This window comes from Pseudophryne corroboree, chromosome 6 (genome assembly GCF_028390025.1).
Source record: "Pseudophryne corroboree isolate aPseCor3 chromosome 6, aPseCor3.hap2, whole genome shotgun sequence".
Taxonomy (NCBI): domain Eukaryota; kingdom Metazoa; phylum Chordata; class Amphibia; order Anura; family Myobatrachidae; genus Pseudophryne; species Pseudophryne corroboree.
Window position 1 is genome coordinate 242,127,496 of NC_086449.1, and position 11,948 is coordinate 242,139,443.

An 11,948-nucleotide genomic window follows, 5' to 3' on the forward strand; every position below is an offset into this window, starting at 1 on the left:
CTGATATGCGATTGCATCGCAAATTCAGGGAAGCGGTGGTATGCACCTCCTCCTGCATTTGCATTGGTAAAGAATGTAAGCAGCTTTGCATTTGCAATACTTAATTAATCAGGCCCTATGTCGCCTTAATATTTCCAATGTGTTGTATGGAATTGTTCTTTGTTATTGAGCATTCATGCATAAGTATGGTCAGCGTACGTATGCATGATTACCATACTTGCTGACTTTCTGGCAGCTCCTCCCGGCTCACCAGGGGGCGGGTCTCATCATCCGAGTGTGGTCCGAGTGCGTGGAGATGCGATCGTGGCCATGCTCCCGACTATGTCCACATTACTAGCATTGCAAAGCGGGGAGCGAAGCTACGATTACATGATTCACCGCAAATTGCATCATCACCCCGCCCACTTTCACTCGGTGATGGCGGGTACAGGCATCTGCGGAAAGGGGGGAGGGTGGCGGGGTGCAAGCAACTTGCGGTAGACATGCCCACTTTTCCGGGTGGCCGGTAGTGCTACCTGATTTTCGGGATCCTCCCGGTCATAAACCCCACACGTCAGATGCATCCACTCACCACTCAAGCACACCTATTCTATGAAATAAAAACACCACAACTGTAATTGGCGTGAAAGGGGTCAGCTTTTATTTTCTGACTGAGAGGAAGGCCTATTAAATGCTAAAACTAAAATGTAGACTTCCCTCTCTAACTAAGGTGGCGGGGAGAAGAACGGTTAACATAATAAAGTAACATGGGTGAAAAAACATTGTAATACATAAAAAATAAGCAATAAAAACATATGTGTGAGGGAGCCTTCTGCCCCCAATGTTCCGGGATCGGCCTCCTGCCTGCATCCTGGACATTAAAAATTCAAAAATCCAAGGACAGGGGTCGACCTTCTGCCACTACCCCTGCCCACCAACAGTTGTAGGGACGGAGGTACGCTCCGCCCCTATGAGGTAAAAAATTCGGGCCACCAGCCCCGCCATCCACATATGTTTTAACCACTTAATGGGCTCCACTTGGTAAAGTGATGCCCGGAAACTAATTCAAACGACTAAGAAAATGTTTCTAAAACACACCCCAACTTCTCACCTTGAAGTCATGGTTAAAAATTAAGTAACCGTTCCTAAACCGGCCACCCCAAAGCCGACACAATGAACACAGCTGCAAAGCAGAAAAACAAGTCCCCAGGGAGGGAGGGTGGGTAACGAAAAGGCTGAAGAGAGGCAGGAAGTATCCTGCCGGCTGCCTATATGCATGACAGGCCAGCCCCCTATCATGCTGCAGCCAATGGGCCCCCCGGCCCACTCTCTGAGTTCCTCCCAGCCGAAAACATTAACCCCTCACAGGCCATGCGGTGCCTCGAGCGGCGCTGCGGAGGCCCTGGACGGTGCGTTTATGCCGCTGTGGTCGCATTATGCTCCCTACGCGGTCTTAAACCCCACACGTCAGATGCATCCACTCACCACTCAAGCACACCTATTCTATGAAATAAAAACACCACAACTGTAATTGGCGTGAAAGGGGTCAGCTTTTATTTTCTGACTGAGAGGAAGGCCTATTAAATGCTAAAACTAAAATGTAGACTTCCCTCTCTAACTAAGGTGGCGGGGAGAAGAACGGTTAACATAATAAAGTAGCATGGGTGAAAAAACATTGTAATACATAAAAAATAAGCAATAAAAACATATGTGTGAGGGAGCCTTCTGCCCCCAATGTTCCGGGATCGGCCTCCTGCCTGCATCCTGGACATTAAAAATTCAAAAATCCAAGGACAGGGGTCGACCTTCTGCCACTACCCCTGCCCACCAACAGTTGTAGGGACGGAGGTACGCTCCGCCCCTATGAGGTAAAAAATTCGGGCCACCAGCCCCGCCATCCACATATGTTTTTACCACTTAATGGGCTCCACTTGGTAAAGTGATGCCTGGAAACTAATTCAAACGACTAAGAAAATGTTTCTAAAACACACCCCAACTTCTCACCTTGAAGTCATGGTTAAAAATTAAGTAACCGTTCCTAAACCGGCCAACTGCCAGGTTACCAACCTGCCGCCGCCACCGAACTAACAACTAACTAGAGGAGGGGCTAAAAAACCGACAAAACTAACTAGACACTAATGAACGACTAAACCTTAACTAATGTTACCTAAACAACTACCGAAGGGGACCGAAGGACGTGCATAAAGTCATCCCAGAAGATCGCCATGCACGCCAAGATCGCCGGGGGACCATGTCCGACCAGAGGATCAGGCAAAACGGCCACTCAGCCATAAGTGCCAGCAGCTGGCGCCGGATCACGAGGCGAATGTCAAGGCCCGTGCGGTGTACCAAATCATTGCCCCCGAGATGTACCACCAAGAACAGCGGATACCCAAAACGGCCAACTGCCGCCCTAAGCCAGTCCCGCAGGCCGTCCCAGCGGAGGCCTCTACGCCCCAACCAGCGCACGGCCCGCAGTTCAGGAAAACGGGTTGTGTCGTAGGCCAGAGCCGACACGGACAGCCAATAGATGTACGAATGGCCCACGAACCATATAAAGCGCGGATCTAACCGCCGTCCTGTAAAAGAAGGGTGTAATGAAGGTCAGAAATTACATAAAATACGGCATTGCTAAATGGGGAACCTATCTACGTCCCTAACGGGGAGTGGAAAGGGGTGGGGGGGGGTTGGGCCACCCAATTTGACTTGAGGCAAAAACGAAACTTCGTTAGCCGGCAAAAGCCGTAGTAAAACCAACGATAAAACAAAAATTCCTCAAGGCCCCCACAACCGCAAAATGCAGTTGCGACGAGCGGCTAGTCCTCAAATGGGTGCACTGGGAGGAAAAGGCCTGATATAGCGTCTGACTGCACCAGACCTCCACCTACCCAGTGCCCGGACTTCGACTTCGGACCAACCCGCCGCAGCAGCTGCTGAAGCCGCGCCGATGCGGAAAGAGTGAGTCCCATAGTCGGCCGGAGATAGACCCAGGTACAAGATACAACGCCCCAAAACCGACCGGAATTGATATCTGGTCAACGGGGACCCATCGCTATGGACGAGCCACCCAGTGGGCGTTGGAGGCCGAAGGGACGAATAAGCCAGGGCCGCGGAAACCGGACAAATGCCCCGCGAACTGGCCCGGCCCATTCGAACCCACTGCCCCCTGCCGGCTACGTCAGTCTTGGAGCGCTGAATCCTGCACCACAAACCGTCGGGACGTATGACGACGTGGGCCGCCAGCATGGGCGAGGCAGAAGTCCGAGAGACGGCCACCAGCTCGCCCACCCTGAACGCGCCGTGGAAGGCCATCGTAAAGGCCGCCATGAAGAGGCGAACTTCGTATCCCGAGGAGCAAATACTCCGGAGGGATCCCAAAATCCGCCGCAGCAAAGCCCCAGTGATCGGCAGACGAGTATCTGGGAGGGGCGGGGACGCCCGTGCCCAACCTTTCAACACCCGCCGGAGGAAAAAGGACTTCGTAAAATCCGCTTCCCCCCGCAGCTGCAGAAAGTATGATATACCCGCCAGAATCCTGTTAACAGACGCCCGCGAAATCCCGTCGGAGTACAGCATCCAGATATATTCTAAGAGTAAAGTGTGAGAGGTCTTACCACTCTGGCCTCGCTCCAGGAGGAAGCGACTCCACCGTTCCCAGGCGGTACGATAGGCCGCAAACGTAGCAGGGGCCAACGATCTGTGTGCTAACTCCTCCAATCCGGGTGGATGACCTGCCACACATAAGCAGGACATAATTCCCCATGGAGTAGCGCTGCAGGAGCCAAGCGCCGAAACCGCTGCCAATCGCCGCGCGACAGGGCATCCGCAATTTCGTTACGCACGCCAGGGACATGTTTTGCTCGCACCGTAATGTTGTTCACCAAGCAGAGCAAGACTATCTGTGCAAGGACCCGCAGAACCGGCAAGGAAGTGGATTTTTGCCGGTTTATGGCAAAGACCACGCCCAAATTGTCGCACCAGAAGATAACCTGTTTGTTCCGCAGGGCCGCGCACCACAATTCCAGAGCGACTAAAATGGGAAATATTTCCAGCAACAGCATATTTGACGTAAGGCCCCCGCTAAGCCAGGCCCGAGGCCAGGGACGCGCGCACCAACGGCCTGCAAAATAAGCTCCGAACCCGTAACCGCCAGAGGCGTCCGTGAAAAGCTCCAGGGCTGGGCTAGACACAGCCGCCTCCTGCCAAATACAGATGCCGTTGAAACGAATAAGAAATTCGTCCCAAATGCGCAAATCCCTTCGGATTTCAAGAGACAATCGAAGAAAATGATGTGGGCGTCTAACCCCCACGGTAGCCCGTTCCAATTTTCTACAGAAGACTCTACCCATGGGTATCACCTTGCAAGCAAAGTTAAACAGGCCCAATAAGGATTGAGCCTGTTTGAGCGTGAGCTTGCCCGCCGCCAGCGCATATAGGATACCATCGTGCAAACGCAACACCTTGTCCGCGGGGAGCATACACAAACCACCGACCGTATCAATCTGAATCCCGAGGTAAACCAAGGAGGCGGAGGGACCCTCCGTCTTCTCAGGTGCCACCGGAACACCAAAGTGCGCGAAGAGGGCGAGAGCCCCCTGCAGCAAAAGGAGGCAGCGATCCGAATCTGAAGGGCCGATAAAAAGGAAATCGTCTAAGTAGTGCGAAATGCCCCGTTCGCCCGTCTCCTGCTGGAGACACCAGTGGAGGAAAGAACTGAAACGCTCGAAGTAGGCGCAAGAGATGGAACACCCCATAGGGAGGCACCGATCGATGTAAAAACCATCGTCCAGCTGAAAACCCATAAACCGAAAGGCGGACGGGTGCAGCGGGAGGAGGCGGAACGCTGACTGGATGTCCAATTTACACATCATTGCCCCAGGACCAAAGGACCGGATGGTGTCGATGGCTGAGTCAAAGGATAGATAAACAACCCTACACTGATCCGGGGGGATGGCATCATTAACCGACGACCCTGGAGGGCAGGACAGATGCTGGATAAGGCGAAATTTTCCCATGGTCTTTTTGGGAACTATGCCAACGGGGGACAATACGAGGTCCGGCAAGGGGGGTTCCCGGAAAGGGCCCACCATCCTACCTAGCGACACCTCGGCCTCGACCTTCTGGCGGAGCACTTCCGGAAATTCCCTGGCCGAGCGCAGGTTCGTGCCCGTCCCGGGGCCCACACGCCCATGTATAGGTAAAGGGAAGCCCGACGCGAATCCCGAGTGTAGGAAATGGGCGTCAGCCGGGCGCGGGTACCGTCGCAGCCAGGGAAGGAGTGCCCGAAGCCTAATTGGGGTGGGGGCTGTGGCCAACGCCAGAGGCCGCGGGCGCGCGGCTCTGCCGGGTCTGAGGACCGGACGCACCTCCGACCCCAGGACTGGAACAGTCCTTAATCCCGTGGCCCCCCCCACATCGGATACAGGAGTGACGAAAACGACAGCGGCTACCTAAGTCGCATTGTGCATTATTAAAAGCGAAGCATTTTCCATGCCCCGCGCGCCCTGAACCGCCGCGAAAGCCGGCAGAACGAGGGGTGGGACGCTTAGCCCATCTCCTCGCTGTGCCGCTCTCCTCAGCGCCGGCCGAACCCTGGGTCAGTTCCGAGCACAGTTCCACATCCTTCTTGCCGAAGTTATAGATCTGCCGCCTGTGTTGTTTTCGGCGAAAATCCTCATCATAACGACGCCAGGCCGACCCTTTATACTTGTGGTACAGAACATGTATGAGGAATTGATATCGAACTATGTTCATATGTTCGTCCGGGCGGGTCTCTAGGTAACATGCCGCAAATATCAACATGCAGCGTACCCAATTCGGGTAGGAGCGCAGAGCGTCCTCGCTGCCCTGCCCCTTTTTCTTGGCGGAAAGTAAGGCTTTTCTATCGTCACTAGTGAGAGCGAAAATATTAACATATTGGCCCTTGCGGATTCTATCCCGGACCCGGGGCCTAAGACCACGTTGCACCGCCGTATTAGCGCAGTGCACGGTGTCCGATTCCACCGAGACTTGGGAGGCGGACGAGGTTGAATACCGACGCTCGCGTAGTCTGCGGCGCTTAACCCTGTGCAGTCCGCCATCAGAGGAGGACAGGCCCTCCGAGGACGTGGAGGCAAGGGAAGAGTCCGTGTACCGACGCCTGCGGCTGCGCCTGCTGCGCTTGCTAGAAACCGTACGCACCCTGCCGCCAGCACTAGAGGAGCCGGAGTGAGAAACTGATCCTAAGCCGCTAAGGGGTGTAACCGCGCTTCCCCGGGACCAGTCGGGGTCCGATGAAGACTCACCTGCACGAGAGGGAACACCGTCCGTCTCGACGGCCACTGGTCGACTCGCGGAAGCGCCGACAGACTCCATTTCTCTCCTGACGTCCGCGGCTGGGGGGACAAAAGAGACATGGTTTTCCCGCTCCTCCACCGAGTTTGCCGCAGCCGGGAGCGGGGCAGGCGGGGGAACGGTCGCGCCAGAGGACAGAAGCGGGGCAAGAGCCTGCGCAATGCTATCCGCCAAAGAAGTGGGGGACCGCCCAAGTCCCCCGGGTACGGGGGATAACAAGGGCGCCACTGCCGACACAACAGCCGCACAAATGGCGGACAGAACAGTGGGGTCCACCAAGGGTGCCGCTGCCGTGGCCTGCGTAGGAAATTCAGAGCCGCCACGCGGGTCGTGTTCCCTACGGGAGGATCGTAAACCCCCCGCTGGGAGCAAGGACCCCGATGATCCCTCACTGTCGGGCGTCACGGTATCGCCGTCCCGCTGGGAGAAATCCCGCGCCAATTGCTCCCGCCGCGATCTTCTCCGATCTCGCGTATTGGCCACCGGAGGAGAAACTGAACAGTCATCGCTACTGGCGGGAGGGGCGCAATGTAGGCATGTGACCCCTCCGTATCCACATTAGCAGGAGATGACCGGCCGCGAGGAGGTGCGGAACGGACACCCCCCGACTGCGCACGCCGCCCCCTGGGGTGAGGAACCCCCGTCGGAGGCGCATGGCCGTGGACGGCGGCCGCAGCGCCTCGAGCCAGACGCGGTATCCTGGAGGGGAGGGGCGCCACAGGGGCACCCCCGGCAGGAGAGGCCCGGTGGGGCACGCCGCCGCGGGCGGACGCAGAACGCCCCCGACGTATGGGCCCCTCCCTAGCGGAGATAGGTAGAGGAGGGTGTGCAGTAGCGGGGCGGGGGCGACGCCCCTCCCTGTCGTGGGGGGGCGCGGGCTGGACCTGACTTGATGAGGGGTGAACAGTGGGGACAGGCCTCATCTGGGCCCCCCTAGTGGCAGTATTCCTAGTGCCACGCGCGCGCTGCCTGCCCTGTGCAGGTCTGGCAGCCGCACGACCCCCCTCCCGACCCCCACTTCCCACGTGTTCATTGCTGGCCTGCGGCTGCTGATCTGCGGGCCGGGAGCTCTGTCCCGGCCCCACGTGATCAGGGCAGCCGCGTGTAGCGAGCGGCGAGCTCAGGGATAGCAGGACACCATCCCTGGCTCTTTGCCGCGTACCTCTTCGGCCGCCCAGCGCTCCGTTCCCCGCCGCGGCTAGCAGCGGGGACGGAGAGCGCACGCGCGGGGGAGCCCGGGCGGGCGGCTGAGCCCGGCCGCGCGCGCCCTGGGGTTCCCGTACGGCCGCTGCAGCCTGTCTTCCCCGTGCCGGCTGGACAGCAGACGCGTCCATGAGCCGGGCGGGGAGGCCAGCGGAGCGGGTGGGGCGTCTAGCGGCCATGCCTGAGGGGAGGAGAGCTGAGATACAGTAAGAGATATACTAAGAGAAGTGAGGACAGCAAAATTAGAAAGATTATAAGGATAGTAATAGCAGAAAGAGGGGTTAAATATCAGAGGAAGGGAAATGTAAAAAGAATAATGAGATGTGAGCAGAGAATAAGGAGATTAGTTAAATGTAAGGAGGGTGATACTTGCAGTCCTAACGAAAAGGCTGAAGAGAGGCAGGAAGTATCCTGCCGGCTGCCTATATGCATGACAGGCCAGCCCCCTATCATGCTGCAGCCAATGGGCCCCCCGGCCCACTCTCTGAGTTCCTCCCAGCCGAAAACATTAACCCCTCACAGGCCATGCGGTGCCTCGAGCGGCGCTGCGGAGGCCCTGGACGGTGCGTTTATGCCGCTGTGGTCGCATTATGCTCCCCACGCGGTCTTTCCGGGAGAGTAGGTAAGTATGACTTATACATAAGCATACCTTCTTTAATAATAACTGGTATCACTATTGTGTTACTCAGCAAGAATGCATATTTAAGATAGATTACTTTGCTTCTTGTACAGTATGGACTGATCTATAACACCTACAATTTGTCACATACAGTGCATTTGTTTATATAAGGAAGGAACATAAATATAATCACCCCTCACCGCAAATGGTATTGGGTTCCTATTTTGAGGGTTTATCCATTCGACTTTAGTAATCTCGCTTAAATCTTATCATTTATTTATACTGTATAGCACCATCCTTTTACATAGCGATGTATAGAGGATATTTCTCATTCACACAGGAACTTAGTAGAGATGTGCACTTGAAATTTTTCGGGTTTTGTGTTTTGGTTTTGGGTTCGGTTCCGCGGCCGTGTTTTGGGTTCGACCGCGTTTTGGCAAAACCTCACCGAATTTTTTTTGTCGGATTCGGGTGTGTTTTGGATTCGGGTGTTTTTTTCAAAAAACACTAAAAAACAGCTTAAATCATAGAATTTGGGGGTCATTTTGATCCCAAAGTATTATTAACCTCAAAAACCATAATTTCCACTCATTTTCAGTCTATTCTGAATACCTCACACCTCACAATATTATTTTTAGTCCTAAAATTTGCACCGAGGTCACTGGATGACTAAGCTAAGCGACCCTAGTGGCCGACACAAACACCTGGCCCATCTAGGAGTGGCACTGCAGTGTCACGCAGGATGGCCCTTCCAAAAAACCCTCCCCAAACAGCACATGACGCAAAGAAAAAAAGAGGCGCAATGAGGTAGCTGTGTGAGTAAGATAAGCGACCCTAGTGGCCGACACAAACATCTGGCCCATCTAGGAGTGGCACTGCAGTGTCACGCAGGATGGCCCTTCCAAAAAACACTCCCCAAACAGCACATGACGCAAAGAAAAAAAGAGGCGCAATGAGGTAGCTGTGTGAGTAAGATAAGCGACCCTAGTGGCCGACACAAACACCTGGCCCATCCAGGAGTGGCACTGCAGTGTCACGCAGGATGGCCCTTCCAAAAAACACTCCCCAAACAGCACATGACGCAAAGAAGAAAAAAAAAGGCGCAATGAGGTAGCTGTGTGAGTAAGATAAGCGACCCTAGTGGCCGACACAAACACCTGGCCCATCTAGGAGTGGCACTGCAGTGTCACGCAGGATGGCCCTTCCAAAAAACACTCCCCAAACAGCACATGACGCAAAGAAGAAAAAAAGAGGCGCAATGAGGTAGCTGTGTGAGTAAGATAAGCGACCCTAGTGGCCGACACAAACACCTGGCCCATCTAGGAGTGGCACTGCAGTGTCACGCAGGATGGCCCTTCCAAAAAACACTCCCCAAACAGCACATGACGCAAAGAAAAAAAGAGGCGCAATGAGGTAGCTGTGTGAGTAAGATAAGCGACCCTAGTGGCCGACACAAACACCTGGCCCATCTAGGAGTGGCACTGCAGTGTCATGCAGGATGGCCCTTCCAAAAAACACTCCCCAAACAGCACATGACGCAAAGAAAAAAAGAGGCGCAATGAGGTAGCTGTGTGAGTTAGATAAGCGACCCTAGTGGCCGACACAAACACCTGGCCCATCTAGGAGTGGCACTGCAGTGTCACGCAGGATGGCCCTTCCAAAAAACACTCCCCAAACAGCACATGACGCAAAGAAAAAAAGAGGCGCAATGAGGTAGCTGTGTGAGTAAGATAAGCGACCCTAGTGGCCGACACAAACACCTGGCCCATCTAGGAGTGGCACTGCAGTGTCACGCAGGATGGCCCTTCCAAAAAACACTCCCCAAACAGCACATGACGCAAAGAAGAAAAAAAAAGGCGCAATGAGGTAGCTGTGTGAGTAAGATAAGCGACCCTAGTGGCCGACACAAACACCTGGCCCATCTAGGAGTGGCACTGCAGTGTCACGCAGGATGGCCCTTCCAAAAAACACTCCCCAAACAGCACATGACGCAAAGAAGAAAAAAAGAGGCGCAATGAGGTAGCTGTGTGAGTAAGATAAGCGACCCTAGTGGCCGACACAAACACCTGGCCCATCTAGGAGTGGCACTGCAGTGTCACGCAGGATGGCCCTTCCAAAAAACACTCCCCAAACAGCACATGACGCAAAGAAAAAAAGAGGCGCAATGAGGTAGCTGTGTGAGTAAGATAAGCGACCCTAGTGGCCGACACAAACACCTGGCCCATCTAGGAGTGGCACTGCAGTGTCATGCAGGATGGCCCTTCCAAAAAACACTCCCCAAACAGCACATGACGCAAAGAAAAAAAGAGGCGCAATGAGGTAGCTGTGTGAGTAAGATAAGCGACCCTAGTGGCCGACACAAACACCTGGCCCATCTAGGAGTGGCACTGCAGTGTCACGCAGGATGGCCCTTCCAAAAAACACTCCCCAAACAGCACATGACGCAAAGAAAAAAAGAGGCGCAATGAGGTAGCTGTGTGAGTAAGGTAAGCGACCCTAGTGGCCGACACAAACACCTGGCCCATCTAGGAGTGGCACTGCAGTGTCACGCAGGATGGCCCTTCCAAAAAACACTCCCCAAACAGCACATGACGCAAAGAAGAAAAAAAGATGCGCAATGAGGTAGCTGTGTGAGTAAGATAAGCGACCCTAGTGGCCGACACAAACACCTGGCCCATCTAGGAGTGGCACTGCAGTGTCACGCAGGATGGCCCTTCCAAAAAACACTCCCCAAACAGCACATGATGCAAAGAAAAAAAGAGGCGCAATGAGGTAGCTGTGTGAGTAAGATAAGCGACCCTAGTGGCCGACACAAACACCTGGCCCATCTAGGAGTGGCACTGCAGTGTCACGCAGGATGGCCCTTCCAAAAAACACTCCCCAAACAGCACATGACGCAAAGAAAAAAAGAGGCGCAATGAGGTAGCTGTGTGAGTAAGATAAGCGACCCTAGTGGCCGACACAAACACCTGGCCCATCTAGGAGTGGCACTGCAGTGTCACGCAGGATGGCCCTTCCAAAAAACACTCCCCAAACAGCACATGACGCAAAGAAAAAAAGAGGCGCAATGAGGTAGCTGTGTGAGTAAGATAAGCGACCCTAGTGGCCGACACAAACACCTGGCCCATCTAGGAGTGGCACTGCAGTGTCACGCAGGATGGCCCTTCCAAAAAACACTCCCCAAACAGCACATGACGCAAAGAAGAAAAAAAGAGGCGCAATGAGGTAGCTGTGTGAGTAAGATAAGCGACCCTAGTGGCCGACACAAACACCTGGCCCATCTAGGAGTGGCACTGCAGTGTCACGCAGGATGGCCCTTCCAAAAAACACTCCCCAAACAGCACATGACGCAAAGAAAAAAAGAGGCGCAATGAGGTAGCTGTGTGAGTAAGATAAGCGACCCTAGTGGCCGACACAAACACCTGGCCCATCTAGGAGTGGCACTGCAGTGTCACGCAGGATGGCCCTTCCAAAAAACACTCCCCAAACAGCACATGACGCAAATAAAAATGAAAGAAAAAAGAGGTGCAAGATGGAATTGTCCTTGGGCCCTCCCACCCACCCTTATGTTGTATAAACAGGACATGCACACTTTAACCAACCCATCATTTCAGTGACAGGGTCTGCCACATGACTGTGACTGAAATGACGGGTTGGTTTGGACCCCCACCGAAAAAGAAGCAATTAATCTCTCCTTGCACAAACTGGCTCTACAGAGGCAAGATGTCCACCTCATCATCATTCTCCGATATATCACCGTGTACATCCCGCTCCTCACAGATTATCAATTCGTCCCCACTGGAATCCACCATCT

At 54.2% G+C, this 11,948-nt stretch overlaps 1 protein-coding gene across 1 annotated transcript; it reads right to left on the bottom strand.

The window, feature by feature from the left end:
* Positions 1 to 2,212: 2,212 nt before the first annotated feature.
* Positions 2,213 to 6,645, bottom strand: LOC134931924 (uncharacterized). The gene is made up of 2 exons (XM_063925804.1): positions 6,264 to 6,645; positions 2,213 to 3,710 (listed from the first exon to the last, which is right to left on the bottom strand). The coding sequence occupies exons 1-2, from the start codon at positions 6,331 to 6,333 to the stop codon at positions 2,803 to 2,805; spliced, it is 978 nt and encodes a 325-aa protein (XP_063781874.1). The 5' UTR covers positions 6,334 to 6,645; the 3' UTR covers positions 2,213 to 2,802.
* Positions 6,646 to 11,948: the final 5,303 nt, after the last annotated feature.

What these genes read in the sequence shown, in the direction of transcription:
- LOC134931924 (XM_063925804.1), bottom strand. Translation starts at nt 6,333, where the DNA reads ATGGAGTCTGTCGGCGCTTCCGCGAGTCGACCAGTGGCCGTCGAGACG. An exon ending in CGGTGTTCCCTCTCGTGCAG is followed by an intron (nt 3,711 to 6,263) that starts GTGAGTCTTCAT and finishes TATGTGTGGCAG; the next exon opens with GTCATCCACCCGGATTGGAG.